Source organism: Armigeres subalbatus, chromosome 2 (assembly GCF_024139115.2).
Source record: "Armigeres subalbatus isolate Guangzhou_Male chromosome 2, GZ_Asu_2, whole genome shotgun sequence".
NCBI classification, from domain to species: domain Eukaryota; kingdom Metazoa; phylum Arthropoda; class Insecta; order Diptera; family Culicidae; genus Armigeres; species Armigeres subalbatus.
In genome coordinates this window covers 102,657,603-102,675,580 of record NC_085140.1, presented here as the reverse complement: position 1 = coordinate 102,675,580, position 17,978 = coordinate 102,657,603, and the positions used below count along the sequence as shown (strand labels likewise).

Sequence of the window (17,978 nt, the reverse complement as noted above, 5' to 3'; positions counted from 1 at the left end):
CGAATCTTAATTTTAGGACAACACTTACCATGGTTTTCTCGAACAGTTCGTTGCCAAGGACTTCGCACATGACCGGAAACGCGGTAGCACACTCCCGTCGAACAAAGTGCTCCTTGCAGCGGCACATCTCCAGGAAGCGATCGTACACCAGCTCGTAGGTTTTGGCGTACCCGACGATCGGCACGATTTTTACCATAAGCTGCGAGGATAATGGAAAAAGGGGAGTAATGGTGAGAAGGTGGGATATCCAAACAAGACGATTTCAGCCAGATGATAATTATTCTGATAGGAACAAAATTACCAAATGATCATCCAACACTGTTCTGTACTTCTGCAGATCTTCACTGTCGTGCACGTAAAGTTGATCACTACTTTGTTGAGTGTGGTGCGCAGTCCAGCTCATCAAAGCTGGCTGTGATATGAGTCGAACAAAAGCCATTTCACAGCCACTTTGAGAGTCTAAATTGCGCCCTTCCAGGCAGTAGTGATCGTTGATCGTGATCAGCTCTGGCTTCATATGCGACACTTCATTTTACCTTGATTAATATCATGTGCACTGTCTATCAATGCTTAAAACCAGTTTAAGCTTTCCATTGGTGTTCATATCACTCCATAATATTGACTTGAAAAAAAAAATATGATCGAAAAACGAAGCTAGGCTTACAACCGGATACACTTTTCTATGTAATACTGTAACAGTCAACCCTCAATATGTCGATATAGAAGGGACTATCGATTCACGGAAATATCGAAATGATGAAAAGAAAATTCTTGAGAAGTTGTTTTTAGAATCCATCACAGTAAAACCCAGGATTTTTTATCTAATATGGCATAATTTGCATCCATGAATCGATATTGAGTCATAGAACATTACTAGACCAACATTTGAATAGGGCGTAACAGCCAAAATTTATTCCTTCTGATTCTTTGTCCACATATATAGCTATATATGTATAGTCATGTCTGATGAGGTTGAAGTCGCTCAAAGTTTTTTTCATCCTGCTCGTTTCCATTTGTTGACAAAAAAGAACGAGCAGGATGGGAGAAACTTCGAACGACTTCAACCTGCTCATTGGACAGGACTATTGACTCATGCAGGGTCCACTGTACGAAGCAAAATATTCTGTCTCCAGTGCACGTAATCAGGGATTAGACCGTTACAGCGCTGGTAATCCCCGTCATATGTAGTCATATTTGAGGTCATCCAAATAAAGATTTTTTTAATGAGAATTAAAAAATATATACAATTGTTACAAGGTCGATTGAAAAAAAATTCTGAGCCTTGAAGAAATCAGAAGAGTCCTCTTCATACGGCATCGTTCTTAAGTTAAGCAAGCGACAGGCGCAAATCTGTTTTTCATTTATGTTTAGTTGAGTTGAATTATGCACAAAAAAAATGGGTTTCCCGGAATGACTCATTTCGCAGAAAAATTTGATACACTATTATTTTGATATTTCTTTATATTTAAAGGTCATCACTAGCATAATTATGAGCATAGAAGCATGTAGGAAATATATCCAGATTTTTGTTACACGGCTTGTTTTAGTCGAATAAGACCATTGGAGTCAATGAGTTACCCAGCAAACACAATATAATATATTGATATATTCGTATATCATAGCGAATAAGTGTACAAAGTCGAGGCCATATACGTGCACTTTGCATGGAGTCAAATGGAGGAATGCGCCTATATCGCCTCCACCTTGTACACTTATTCGCTAGCATATGCGACTTTGTGTTGGCTGGGTAACCCCACAACAACAAAAATTACAAAAACTAAAAAAAAATCGCTATACGCCAGCGAAACATGGTGTGTATCAGTGCAGAACGCTCAACGGCTGTAGGTGTTTATCAACAGATTCATATGGTACACAATTCGTGCCTGGTGGCCTCACGACTGGATCTCAAACAACGAGCTCCATCGTCATTGTTCCAGAAGCCGATAGCAATCTAAATTCGAGATCGAAAATTAGGCTCCCCTGCCCCTCCGCCAATGGGCAAGGATCAGAAGTTGAATAATGGAGCCCCGTTTTCCTGAAAGTGCAGCCGATTTTGTGGTTCCAGTAACGTGTTGGTGGGCTACGAAATGGTGAGTTGACATCCGGGAACGGGCGCCTAACATAGCTCTGATCTTCACAAGTTCCAATACTCACGCTTCCACGGGTCTTCCGATGACAATAGACCGCCAACTAAGGGTTGCGTACTGTTAGTGTAGCTTGAGCACTATTGTCCTTCTGACATCAGCTAGAGTGAGAGGATGCGTCCTGTGGGGTCTGTCTAGGATGTGGTGGGGTTCGACAGTGGGCTCTGTTGAACTTCTATAAAAGCTGCATGTGTCCCCAAGCAGGCCCTATCAAAGCGACCGTGTGCCGCTCAAAGCGCACTAGCCTAGTCCTGGTGTTGGGTGGGACTTTAAACAAATTTGACCCGACTGATCGAGCGTCTGTTCACCAAGGAGGTGCGGCTCCAACAGCGTCTGTTCTGGCATCCAGCGGCTGAGTATGAAATGCTATTCCCCGGAAGCTATACCTAAGATGGCAGCCCCATCCCGGTGGATAGGGAACCAACAAGCTACTGTTCCCGAAACATCAATTTGTTCGAGAATCCGATAATGAAAGAATACGGACTGATTTTATGGCGACGACTCTTAGCGCGAACCAACGGACACGAATAGGAACATGGAACGTTTTAACCCTAGCCCAGCAGGGTAAATTGGCACAACTTGCCAATGAGGCACGCCGCATGAAGCTTGAGATCCTGGGACTGAGTGAAGTCCGTTGGCCAAACTTTGGAGAACACAGAACGCCGTCGGGACAAGTTCTGCTATACTCTGGTTTACGAGGTGAACACGCTCCACGGCATCGCGGAGTTGGATTCCGCAGAATTTTGTGGTAATAACGACATGGTGATCGGGGGATCGCTCTTCCCTCATCGACCGGTTCACAAGGTCACGTGGGTCTCTCGTGATGGCTTTACAGAAAATCAAATCGACCACATCTGCATCAGCCGAAAATGAAAACGGAGTCTTCTTGATGTACGGAATAAATGTATTGCCGATATCGCGTCTGATCAACACCTCCCCATCGGCGAAATACGCCTGCGCATTGCGCGAGTTCGTCGGCAGGAGGAAAGAGTTGGACGACGATTCAACACACGCCGACTGGAAGATGTCACTGTGAAACGGTCCTTCGTTGAAGAACTGAAGACGCGTGCTGCAGATATTCCGGAAGGTGGCAGCGTGGAAGACCAATGGACCGCCATCAAGAATGCCTTCATCGCCACCAGCGAGAACAATCTGGGCGAACTGCGCACCCAGAGGAAACAATGGATCGCCGCGATAGAGCGATCAAAAACCAGAGGAGCCAAAGTCTTAGCTCGTCAACGATACTCGGCTCTTGAGAAGGAAGTAAAACGCTCATGTTGACGGAACAAGCGAGCGTGGGCAGACTCTCTGGCCGACGAAGGAGAGAGAGCCTTTGCAACCGGGGGCATACACCTCCTCTACGATATCTCACGATGCTTAAGCGGGGCGATGATGAATGCTTATCTTCCGTATTGCTTTATCCAGGATCCGGCTTCTGCTTCGGAATATGCACCCAACCACTGCAGTGCACTGATTGCAACATATTTACCGATGTTGGACTTTAGTTTTCGATCATTCCACAAGTAGTACAGGGTGTATGCAACAGATTCCGTCGCTTTGTCACAAATAAGATCATTTCAACGTATTCCTAGTGTATGCTTTCTAGCCGTGGATATCGAAAACTATAGTTGCATTTTCTGCGCCAACGATGAAATGACAAAAAAATATCGCCAACGTGGGTGTGTACAATGCTTTGCCCAGTTTCATCTGTCCCTATACACACTACCCAGAAAAAAAATCGTAATAAAATTCAGGAGGGCAGGGACGAGGCACCATCGAGGAGCTGATGTGGGCGCTAGGCCAACGAGGAGGATCTTCTAAGACTCACACTTTGCTTCAAAAAGATAAACACGTAGACATGGTATATCTTGACATTTTGAAAGCATACGACACAACATATAGACCCGCAATCTTGCAAACTCTAGTGAAATGAAGAATCTAATATATTGTCTAACTTCGCCAGTGATAGATTCTTCCAAGTAGCCGCCAATGGATCTCTCTCAACGCTGAGAAGGGCACATAATGGAGTACCTCAAGGACCTCAAGGTACCTCCTCTCCGTGACATTATTTCTACCCTACAAACAATTTTCAATGTCATACCAACTGGGATAGAAAAATTGCTTTACGCAGACGACGTTATTCTAATAGTGAAGGGAAAAAATTTCGTGTCGATTCGTAGGAAACTTTGGGAAGCTGTTTCAGCAACTGTAGGATGGACCTCCAGTGTCGGCTTTGAAATTGGTTCTACAAAATTAAAACCATTTCCCGCCTACCACATGAACCACCGGAAACGAGGTAGAGCTATTAAAAAAAATTCTTGGTGTCACAATCGACCCAAAATTCAACTGTCTGAAACCACTTCAGCTTACCAAGGAAAGCTGACGTAAAAGATTAAGCATCATACGTATACAAGGGTATCGCCTCACAAGGAGCAATAGAGCGACTTTATTTAAGATAGGATCAGCCCTGGTAGTCTTGAATCTCTATTCTGGACTGGGACTGACGAGCATTAACATAGAAGCGATGCAACGAACATTAGAGCCAGTATACGCGAGTAGCCTTCCGGCGCCGGTAGTGGGTGGGACGAGTAGGATAAGTCCTACGCACGAATTTTCCTGGGTGGGATAGTCCAAGCATTGTCTTATCCATGATTATAGTAAGAACATATGAAATCATTGGTTCGCAAGGGGTTAGGGGTTTAGGGGTTTGCACAAGGTAATTTTGAAGTTAATTATTTGACTCTAAACAATAATGACACAAAGGTTTCTGAAAAAATCTACAAACCATATAAGATCTATTGAAAGCTGAGGAACCAGAAACATCCTTCTGCTTAATCTGGACCGTTAGGGATTCTGAGCAAAAAGATTCTCATACCATTTTGTGGTAGTTTGTTTTGAATAGCAAGATCCATAACCATTTCTTAAGGTTAATATAATATTCTAGCAGCTAGCAATATATGATTGAAATCATCGATTTGTTTTTAAATTTCTGTGTTCCGTGACACCTCCTGGATGGTAAAGATATTCGATAAACGTAAGAATACCAAGATGTATGTAATTTTTCATGGATTTTTTTCAAATTAATTTGGAAAAGCAATATTTGTCCTGAAATGCATTCTCAAATTATGTCAATATTAAAGTTCTGATTTTTTTAGAATTGATTATATTGCAAGCATAACTGTTGCATATTGAGATGGATTCCATATCAACATGGGACAGTTATGCTTTCACTGCCGTATAGGAAAAATGTGCATTGATTTCTTAACACCAGAACTGTTGCTCAAATCGTAGACGAGCTCGGTGTTCAAGTGGCTCTCGTTTCTGCCTATAAGCATGAGGTCATTGTAGATAATAAGATAAGCATTAAAACTTAATTCACCGAATAGTGATACTGCTTTTCTCGTATGTAGCCAAGACACCAACCTTATATGGTGCTTATATGGTTCGATGTACCATTTTCGTCATAACCTCTGAACGGTGAATCGTTATCGAATTCAAAATAGGGTTTGCCCTGTGTTGAATAAAACTTGCAAGTTATGGATTTCTATATGAAAAGTTGTCTAATGGTTTTCTTAGCTACACACGGACAGACAGCCATAGCCTTTCGGTAAAACTTTGATGTACAAGAAAGGCAAAAACTTAGCAATCATGTTCAATAGCGATTTTGTTTAGACAACGCATGAAAAACAAGCGACAAAAGAAAACCAACGACAAAGCTCTGTTTTTGTCGGAGATAATAATGACAAAGATCCGAAAATTTTTGTCAGCAACAAAAAAGAAGAGAATCTTGTTGCTAACTTTTCATCTCGTTATTTTGCATTATTTCTAGAGCAAATTTCAGTTTTATGCTATCATAGTTTCTGCTTTTATGGAAATATTCGAGAATCGAACAATGATCACACAATTAGCATCGTATTTTCGGAAATTTCAGAGCATGCAAGGCAAATGATTATTGTCATATTGTGTTCGCGTTCTGATAAAGGTTTGTCGCTTAGATGCGTTTGTCAGTAACAAACTCTGTTGATGGCAAAGAGTATATTTTTAGGCGTTGCCAGAATATTGATTCCCTGATAGCGAGTTCAATATCATCTTAGTAGTCGGGTCAGAAAACAAATTTAATAAATCAGTTTTGAGAGTGGATGCAAAGTATAAGATTGCTAGTGTCGCTCTTATTCGCGTGACTAACATCGGCCTAACACCCAAAGTACTCGTACTATAAATGTCAAGCCGGTGTTGTTGATCAAACAAAACATTTCCTTCAACATGGTGCATCATAGAAAGCCAAATTCAGTTAGTTGAAGTTTAATTTTGTAAAACATTTTAAATGACTACAGCGCCATTAGCGTTCTAGTACTTATGCTTCTACTGTTTTGAGGGAGAGTTTTTAGAGGAGTATTCTTTGATCGTTAAGAAAGTCCAACCAGTCCATCTAGTTTGTTCGTCAAGCTCGCAATCCTGGGTTCTGGTGTTCGAACTCCGGCTCCGTCACACCAAATCCTTCAAATCCGTCAATTTCGCCATCCTAGGTGTTGGCATTCGATTGTCCGGAACGTCAGACCGCCTAGCCCATCAAACTCGTTATTCGAGCTTTTCAGCTGCGTGAAAATCCGGATCGTCAGTCTAAAGAGCTCCGCACCATGTTTATGTTTGCAAACGTTTTGACAGTTTTCCCACGAAAAAAAAACTGTTCAAACGTACGGAAACGTATCCACTGTACGGAACTCTTAAGTCGCCCAGTATCGCCAAGTTCGCCTAATTGCCACTTCATGGTAACCGCTATTACCACAGTCATCGGTTCGATCGTAGGCGCGTACCTTTCCTATTATGTATGTCTTAGCTTTTTCTGAGATACACGTTTTACCAAAACAATTCCTACTGTTATAGCTTCCACAACAACAATTCCAAAGCACATATCAGAGTTCTCGTGGCACCTATGAGAGGACGTACTGTTCTCTGCTCCTTTCTTAAGTATAGGTGTCCAACTAACCATCCTTCCCCTCCACCATTCACTAGCAATCTTGGAGACAGCTTAGCTTCCATCTAACAGATAGTGATAAGGGGCCGTACACTAAATTCGTAAGCATTTTTTGGGTTTTTCAACCCCCCTCCCCGAGTAAGATTTTTTTCATACACATATTTTTTTATTTACATGGAGCGTAAGAAAATAGAAGACCCCCCCTCCCTCCATAAATGCTCACGTAATTAGTGTACGTCCCCTGAGTCCAAAATCTTTTTTCTACCTAATGCAAGATTCAAATAGGTAAAAAAAAAACAAAATATAAGTTCAATCCCTTCAACCTAAAATTGGCTTCCCCCATCAAACTGCTATTATTAAGTAGTTTCCTTTCTCTGTTTAAATATAAAATCAGCCGGAAAATTTTCCCAAGGTCTGAGGCTACCTTTAATCTTGCTCTAACACCTACAAATTTATGCGCATCGCTTTAGAACTATTATCCAAAACTATTATCCTTTTCTCATTTGTCCTACCCACTCAGCTCGTGGATGCGCCTCTGCTGTCATACGATAGCTATCATGGCTGAAGCAGGTTGGCGTCATTTTTGCCTGGGCTTGAACCAACGTCTGTGTCACCTAGCTGTCAGACTCAGCGAGAAGGATGAAGGAGCCTCGGGATACCCACTAGTTCAAAGAGCTAAGAAATTACTTTTGGAAGCACGGTGTGGGCATTTCCAAATATATGCAGCGTCCTCAGAAGATCAGATAGGGCATGGAACATGCCTACCCCAATAATCGACAACGGCCTTAGGGAAAAATCAAAGCAGGCACAACCAAACAAATTGCAATAACGACATTCACGGAATTTATCGCCCATAATTACATCGAGTTCGATTATCAGTCCAATCTAGAATGTTTTCGGGTTGGAAACATTCTCGACACCCTGGGCATAGTGTATCCTTGTACTTGCCACACAAGATACATACTCATGCATTGGCGGGCATAGAAAAGCTTTCAATTAATAACTGAGGAAATGCTAATAGAATACTAAGTTGAAAAACAGGCCAAGTTCCAGTTGGAATGTAGAGCCATTGCAGAAGAAGAAATACATCAACCATGAAAAAAATCTTCACTGATGAATCCAAAATCAATGATCAAGTAAATTGACGCTGGAGCTTCTTCGTGTAATAATTGTAACAACATTTTTCACCTGCCTAATATCTGCAGCGTGTTTTCCGCAGTCGCATTCGCACTAATGACAGCAGTGTCAAAGATGGAACACCATCGTGACACCCTCAGCCCAACCGACTCAAAAAAGAGACAACGCAATCAACAGATCTCTGCCAGAAATACTGGTCTACGATATCGAAAAGGAGAGATTAGAATTAATTTTTTTAAGAGATTGTAAATTATTTAAAAAAATTATTTAAAAACTAGACATAAGTAATGATTAATTTGTAAAAACAATAATTGATCAGACACGAATGTCACTTCAGTGGTGAAGTGTCACTAATAAATAATAATACTAATAATAATATACCACGCACCAACTTCAATAATTAGGATTGTTCAGATTCAGTTCCAGTTCCAGAACTTGCGGCAACGGCGATAAAATTAAAACCAGACATATTTGTGCCATGAATTTATAGTTATTTGAATTCTCGTTTTGCAATGTGTAGTCTGCGTAATATCAATTGCTGGTATCTACATATACAGCAAATAATTTTGTAAATTCGACGACATGTAAAATTGCAGCTAATCCCAATGAACGAATTTACATTCGATATTCAATTCAATTTTACTGAATTTTACAAGCAAGCACAGTTCCAATTTAATTCAATTTAACAGAACAGTAAGATTGATTGAATGTTACGTTTATTTGCATGCTCCAAATATGTGCATGACAATACATTTCAAATCACAACATATTTTTATCTGTGGATCGATCTTATGTCTCACGTGACTCGCCAAACGCAACTGCACCAATGAATCATCAGTGATAGTATGCCATGACTTACAACACGTTTGCAAAGCAACCAGTTTTCATCTGATTAATTACGGACGATACGTAAGTACTATTACAGTAGAAGCCTAAGTACTAGAACGCTAGTGGCGCTGTAGTCATTAGCAGCATTTTGCCAATATATGCTTCCTCAAGCCTAACTTGGCCGTCTATTATGCATCATGATGTAGTGCATGTTTTGTTTTATCATCAACATTGGCTTGACACAATTTTCAAACTCTAAATATGTTGAAAAATCAAAAAAGATTAATAGATTCAAGACATTATTCGATTGGTTAAAAAACTCGAAAAGCAAAAACGGTGATTTTGAGCGAAAACAAAAATATGGGTTGTTGAAGGTTCATAAACATAATTGTTAACATTGCATTAAATAATTATAGGAACGAAGCACGTGATTTAAATCTGCACACAAAAGGAAGTTCAGGAAAACTTTCCATAGAAATTAGGGAGACTCGATACAAGCAAATCATGTAAACTGTCGCACGAAAATGCTGTCGAGTTGATATGTGCAATGAATCCAAGATTCAACCAACCGACGAACAAACCATGAATCCAATATTCATCAAACCGACGAAAGCCTCAAGTTTTGAATACTCGAAATCAGCTCCTTACTAAAGTGCTGAATTTCGAATACTCTGAAAATCTTAAATTATGGCATATCACATATTAAATATTTACATTCTGAAATTTACAATTCGAAATACCAACCGTCTAAGACGACGAAGTGTCTAAAAGAGAAGCTGACACCCGTCAGCCATAAGATTAAGATGGGATCTCATGTACCAAAAAGTATTAAGAAGAATCGTCTCAGACGGTTAAATACATTCCACTAAAAGAGCTTAAAATATTTTTTCTGAATTCGAAATAAAAAATCATCTCCGCAGTAAGAATACAGTTGTAGAAAACACAAAACTCACGAATTAAAAACTCAAAAGATTTTTGTAAGTTCCATTTTTTTTTTTGAATTTGTTAAATATCATCTGTTTATAAACATTGAAGGTTTGAATAGATTGTAGCAATTGGTTGTGTTGGGTTGAATTCTACGCCTCTGCATCCCCTCCTAAATCAATTATGTCCATTCTGTATTGGTAGGATCGCCGCATAGTCCTACTGTTCAACCCAGTTAGCATTCCTCATCATATAGGGGAACTGCTCCTTGAATTCATACCATGTACCCAAATCAATACCATTCGAAAACAAAGAATTGGTGCGCTAATTGTTTTGTTTCTCATTTTTGTGATTTTTTTCAGCAGTGAGCACGCCGGAAAACAACAAAACACGACACAAATTGAGCCTGAATTGCCTGTTTTACGAATGTTATTGATATAGGAGCATGTTATTAATAATGGAACAGATACCCTACACACAGAATTCACGATTCACTCAATTCACCCGGCGGTTGCCAGTGGGAGCCGTTTCGCTCTTCAAAGCTGGCTGTGATATGGGCGCTCAAAGGTAAACCATTTCACAGCCACTTTGAGAGTGGAAACAGTTCCTTCGTTTTTCGTTGGATACTTTGGTCCTGCGATTAATTTTTGCACTCACGGATGGTGACACGATCCAGGACCGAACTCGTCAAAATGGCTGTGATATGAATATCGACAGTATCAACACAGCACAACCATTTTTACGACCCGGTCATGACTGGACAACTCGGTACTTTTGGCGTTGATCGTTGATGGTCGCAAGTTGGTAAGATGAAAACACACGGCGGACATTGACCACCCGACTGAGCTCATCAAAATGGCTGTGATATGATTGGGATGCGCATCGGACGGTGCGAAACGCTAAGCTAAGGCACATAGCCACAACCAATTGATGAGCTCAGTCAAGCATCTGATTCCCATTTTTTTCTCTTTCGTAGGAGCCGTCTATGTGAAAATGAGTGATGTATTGCTCATCAAAGCTGGCTGTGATAGGGATTTCAAAGAGGTTGTACTAAAACAACCAAATTTGATGCCAACACATTTCACTCAGTGAGTTCCCGGATGGGAACCGCCGACTTCCGCTTCCGAGTTGATTCCTACGCTACGTCACTGCACTACAAAACTACAAACTACTTCAGGTGTACTACTTTTCCAATCCACTACTCATGATTCGTGCATAGTTATGTATCCATCAGCATGAAAGACAAGGTAGTGAGATCCCAGTGCAATAGGGTGAAACTATCTCACTACCCATGTCTTTCTTGCCGCCAAATACTGGAGGGGAAAGCTGCCCGTTCGGAAACTTTGAACATCACACCAGGGTGCTAAAACTGTAACTTCACTCCAAACACGCTTCACACTGCCCATGCGAGGGGTAACTCATCTCATCAGCATACGCCACACCTCTACACCTTCTACTCCTACATTAACTACCATAACAACCTGGGTGGTCCATCTCACGTGTCTTGTCACTAAATTGGAAATTATGGCACAGCCCAGTTCCCTTTGTCCGCCTCTTCTTGATGGACCGTCTCTCATCATCATATGGGCGGATGGCTGTCTCTCGGCAGCAGCGGATCGTATGTCATTCATCATTATTATCATTTCTCCGGCTCCGGTGGTAGTTGCGGCAAGTCCGGATCCGCCAAGCGGACTCGCAGACAGCAAAAACGAAGCAAAGTCCATCATCTATCATTCCGGAAGCGATCCCATTCCCTATAGGTACAGTACCAGCGAAGGTTCTCAATCTTCTTTTGAGATATTATGCGAGTATATCAATAGCCTAACTTATTAAATTCGTGGTATTCTTGAATTCATTCCTATTTTGAAACAGTATAGATACTGATACTGATATGCCTATATCTGCTATACTAACTCTGCTTATAGATTGGGATTCTTCTGTCGCGGAAGTAGGTAGATAATGAATTCAAATATTTCAAAAAAAAATTGATTGAACTTAACAAATTTTCTTGGTTCAATTTCTAGAATTTCAATCCAGTTACAATATTAAGATTGGGAAAGACTGCACTGTACCACATTATAGACCATCCTGTATGAGTATCATTTGTAATGACGTCGTTCATGAGAAAATAATTTACTTATCACACTGTCCGCTATTCGCCGCAAAATTGGATGCCTACATTTTTCCTCCCATCTTTTCCGCTTTTTTACTCTCATGGAAAACACACTCCACTCTCACTAGAATCGATATTAATGACATTATAATTTCATTACATTTCGCTACGAGCTTTAATTTTACCCAGGAAGAAATCTCACACCTAATTATCACGAAAAAAAAACCTTCCCATATAATAATTAGCCCTCATCTTCGATGGTAATACGACAAACGGCGACGATGCAAATTAATAATTAATAACTCAAACTACACTACACTACAACACTCTGACGGGGCCCAACGTACCGATGGCAGACGACCACCATACAATTACCCCTTCCACCGCAATAATGCTGCGTGCTGCGAGGCGCAAATAATACGAACGCGGAAGGAAGATGACACTTACGTGGATGAAGATGGCGTACAGTTCCTCGTCGAAGGTTTCCAACGGTTTGCGGCTCAGCGTCTCCACCACCGGGCAGACCACTTTCTCCGTGGTCGCCTTGTCCAGGAAGCCCTTCTCGATGAGGTAGCTCAGCGTCTCGAAGGCACCGCAGCGGACCTATTAGGTGGGGGGGAAAGAACAACGAAAAAAAAAGATTTGTTAGACAATTTTTCAATCAGATTGTGGTGAGGCTTTAACAATGTCCATTATTTTCAGTTCCAAAATTTCAAATAAACAAAAGCAAATTGAAAATATATCCAATAAGATCGTCATACAAAATAGAAAAAGAGGGAATTTTCATTTTCAAGAAACAAAAAATGTAGCGGTCTGCCAGTTATTTGTCACACTACCAGCACTCATTGATATTCTAAAAATCATTATGTTTGGGTAGAAATTTACTTAGAAATGCTTTTGGATGAGATAAAACGTTGGGTCAGCAAACGCATTAATTCACCAAAAGGTTTTTCAAAAAAAATGTATGTTCGGAGGAGAATATTAATAGCTTGAAAAACAATTCAGACAGCATTTTTACAATCCAACGTTTGATTGTAAAAGTCGGTTAGCCGAAACAATTAGCTGTTGAGTGAAAAAGCAGTGAGATCATTACAACTACGGTAACGAATAAATCACTATACGTTTTGTCGAAAATGTCTGTAACCTTCTACATCACTTACAGACTACATCGAAGGGTAATTTGGTCAAATGAACATTTCTACAGCCCCACAAGACTATTAAATATGCGAAACCAATACAATCCATTTTTTTTCCAAATCCAATACAAATTAAATATACGTTCAATCCAAATCCATTTCAATTCCAATTGAAATTCAATCTAATCGAAACCAAATCCCAATCCAAATCTAAATCCAATGATAATTCAGATGCAATCCAAATCCAATCCATACCAAATTCAAGTCCGATCCAAATACAATCTAAATCAAATACAAAACAAATTCAAATCCGATCCAAATCCAATTCCATTCTAATCCTATCCAAATCAAATGCAACAACAATCCAAATCCAATCCGTATGCAAACAAAATCGAATTCAAATCCAAACAAAAACTAATCCTAACCCAATCCAATCCATACAGAATCAAATCCAATCCAAGCCGAATCCAAATCCAATGTAACATCAATCTAAATGCAATACGAATGCAAACGAAATCCAATTCAAATCCAACCCAAATCCAATCCAATCCAAACCGAATCCAAATCCAATTCAATTCCAAATACAATCTCAATCCAAACAAGATCCAATTCAAATATATTCCAAATCCATTCCTAATCCAAATCTAATCCAATCCAAATCCAATTCATTCCAATCCAAATCCAATCCAAATCCAATCCAATCCAAATCCAATCCAATCCAAATTCAATCCAAATCCAATCCAAATCCAATCCAAATCCAATCCAAATCCAATCCAAATCCAATCCAAATCCAATCCAAATCCAATCCAAATCCAATCCAAATCAAATCGAAATCGAATCCAATCCAAATTCAATTCAAACACAATCCAAATTCAATCCAAATCCAATCCAAATCCAATCCAAATCCAATCCAAATCCAATCCAAATCCAATCCAAATCCAATCCAAATCCAATCCAAATCCAATCCAAATCCAATCCAAATCCAATCATAATCCGATCCAAATCCAAACCGAATCCAAATCCAATTCAATTCCAAATCCAATCCCAATCACAACAAGATCCAATTCAAATCTATTAAAAATCCATTCCTAATCCAAATCCAATCCAATCCAAATCCAATTCAAATCCAATCCAAAACCAATCCAAATCCAATCCAAAATCAATCCAAATCCAATCCAAATCCAATGCAAATCCAATCGAAATCCAATCCAATCCAAATTCAATCCAAATCCAATCCAAATCCAATACAAATCCAATCCAAATCCAATCAAACCAACCAAACCAATCCAAACCAATCCAAACCAATCCAAACCAATCCAAACCAATCCAAACCAATCCAAACCAACCAAACCAATCAAACCAATCCAAATCCAATCCAAACCAACCAAACCAATCCAAACCAATCCAAATCCAATCCAAACCAATCCAAACCCAATCCAAACCAATCCAAACCAATCCAAACCAATCCAACACCCATCCAAATCCAATCCAAATCCAATCCAAATCCAATCCAATCCAATCCAAATCCAATCCAAATCCAATCCAAATCCAATCCAAATCCAATCCAAATCCAATCCAAATCCAATCCAAATCCAATCCAAATCCAATCCAATCCAAATCCAATCCAATTCAATCCAAATTCAAATCGAATCCAATCCAAATTTAATTCAAATCCAACCCAAATCCAATTCGAATCAAATATAAATACAATCCAAATTCAATCCAAATCTAATCCAGATCTTATCCGAATCTAAATTCTGATTCAATCCAAGTCCAATTCAATGCAAATCCAAACCAAATTCTTTTAGAATCCAATCCAAATTCAAATCTAATCCAATCCAATGCAATCCAAATTCAATCCAAATCCAATCCAAATCCAATGCAAATCCAATCCAAATCCAATCCAAATCCAATCGAAATCCAATCGAAATCCAATCCAAATCCAATTCAAATCCAATCCAAATCCAATCCAAATCCAATCCAACCAATCCAAACCAATCCAAACCAATCCAAACCAACGCAAACCAATCCAAACCAACCAACCCAATCCAAACCAATCCAAACCAATCCAAACCAATCCAAACCAATCCCAATCCAATCCAAACCAATCCAAACCAATCCAAACCAAACCAAACCAATCCAATCCAATTCAATCCAATTCAATCCAAACCAATCCAAATCCAATCCAAACCAATCCAAACCAATCCAAACCAATCCAAACCAATCCAAACCAATCCAATTCCAATCCAACCAAACCAACCAAACCAATCCAAACCAATCCAAATCCAATCCAAACCAATCCAAATCCAATCCAAACCAACCAACCAAACCAACCAAACCAATCCAAACCAACCAAACCAATCCAAACCAATCCAACCAACCAAACCAATCCAAACCAATCCAACCAATCCAAATCCAAATCCAATCCAATCCAAATCCAATCCAAATCCAATCCAAATCCAATCCAAATCCAATCCAAATCCAATCCAAATCCAATCCAAATTCAATCCAAATCCAATCCAAATCCAATCCAATCCAAATCCAATCCAAATCCAATCCAATTCAATCCAAATTCAAATCGAATCCAATCCAAATTTAATCCAAATCCAACCCAAATCCAATTCGAATCAAATATAAATACAATCCAAATTCAATCCAAATCTAATCCAAATCAAATCCAGATCTTATCCGAATCTAAATTCTGATTCAATCCAAGTCCAATTCAATGCAAATCCAAACCAAATTCTTTTCGAATCCAATCCAAATTCAAATCTAATCCAATCCAATCCAATGCAATCCAAATTCAATCCAAATCCAATCCAAATCCAATCCAAATCCAATCCAAATCCAATCCAAATCCAATCCAAATCCAATCCAAATCCAATCCAAATCCAATCCAAATCCAATCCAAATCCAATCCAAATTCAATCCAAACCCAAATCCAATCCAATCCAATCCAAATCAACATAAACCAAACCAATCCAAACCAACCAAACCAATCCAAACCAATCCAAACCAACCAAACCAATCCAAACCAATCCAAACCAATCCAAACCAATCCAAACCAATCCAAACCAATCCAAACCAATCCAAACCAATCCAAACCAATCCAAACCCAATCCCAATCCAATCCAAACCAATCCAAACCAATCCAAACCAATCCAAACCAATCCAAACCAACGCAAACCAATCCAAACCAATCCAAACCAATCCAAACCAATCCAACCAACCCAAACCAATCGAAACCAATCCAATCCAAACCAATCCAAACCAATCCAAACCAATCCAAACACAATCCAAACCAATCCAAACCAAACCAAACCAATCCAAAACCAATCCAAACCAATCCAAACCAATCCAAACCAATCCAAACCAATGCAAACCAATCCAAACCAATCCAAACCAATCCAAACCAACCCAAACCAATCGAAACCAACCAAGCCAAACCAATCCAAACCAATCCAATCCAAACCAATCCAAACCAATCCAAACCATTCCAAACCAATCCAAACCAATCCAAACCAATCCAAACCAATCCAAACCAATCCAAACCAATCCAATCCAACCAAATCCAATCCAAATCCAATCCAAATCCAATCCAAATCCAATCCAAATCCAATCCAAATCCAATCCAAATCCAATCCAAATCCAATCCAAATCCAATCCAAATCCAATCCCAATCCAATCCAAATCCAATCCCAATCCAATCCAAATCCAACCCAAATCCAATTCGAATCAAATATAAATACAATCCAAATTCAATCCAAATCTAGTCAAAATCAAATCCAAATCTTATCCGAATCTAAATTCTGATTCAATCCAAGTCCAATTCAATGCAAATCCAATCCAAATTCTTTCCAAATCCAATCCAAATTCAAATCTAATCCAATCCAAATCCAATCCAATCCAATCCTAATCCAATCCGAATCCAATCCAAATCTTATCCGAATCTAAATCCTGATTCAATCCAAGTCCAATTCAATGCAAATCCAATCCAAATTCTTTTCAAATCCAATCCAAATTCAAATCTAATCCAATCCAAATCCAATCCAATTCCAAATCCAATCCAAATCCAATCCAAATCCAATCCGAATCCAATCCAAATCTTATCCGAATCCAAATCCTGATTCAATCCAAGTCCAATTCAATGCAAATCCAATCCAAATTCTTTTCAAATCCAATCCAAATTCAAATCTAATCCAATTCCAAATCCAATCCAAATTCAATCCAAATCCAATCCGAATCCAATCCGAATCCAAACCGAATCCAATCCAAATCCAATCCAAATTTAAATCCAATCCAAATCCAATACAAATCCAAACCAAACCGAATCCAAATCCAAACAGAAACTAAATCCAGTTAAAATCCAGATTCAATCCATATCCAATCCAAACTCAATTCAAGTCCAATCCAAATACAAATTCTTTTCAAATCCAATCCAAATTCAAATATAATCCAATCCAAATCCAAATTTAATCCAAATCCAATCCAAATCTAATCCAAATCAAATCCAATCCAAATCAATCCAAATCTAATCCGAATCTAAATCTAGATTCAATCCAAACCCAATCCAAACCGAATCCAAACCCAATCCAAACCGAAACCAAATCCAATCCGAATCTTAATACAAATAAAATCCAAATCCAATCCGATTCCAATTCCAATCCAATCCAAATCTAATCCAAATAAAATCAAACCCGAATCCAAATCCAAACCCAATT

General features: G+C 39.3%; 1 protein-coding gene across 2 annotated transcripts in view; it reads right to left on the bottom strand.

The window, feature by feature from the left end:
* Positions 1 to 17,978, bottom strand: part of LOC134210545 (serine/threonine-protein phosphatase 4 regulatory subunit 1-like) — a 659,316-nt gene that overhangs the window by 5,164 nt on the left and 636,174 nt on the right. For both annotated transcript variants that reach the window (XM_062686590.1, XM_062686591.1), the window contains 2 exons: positions 12,569 to 12,724; positions 29 to 199 (listed from right to left, as the gene is read on the bottom strand). In XM_062686590.1, the coding sequence (XP_062542574.1) occupies positions 29 to 199; positions 12,569 to 12,724 (327 nt within the window). The remainder of the gene's footprint in view (positions 1 to 28; positions 200 to 12,568; positions 12,725 to 17,978) is intronic.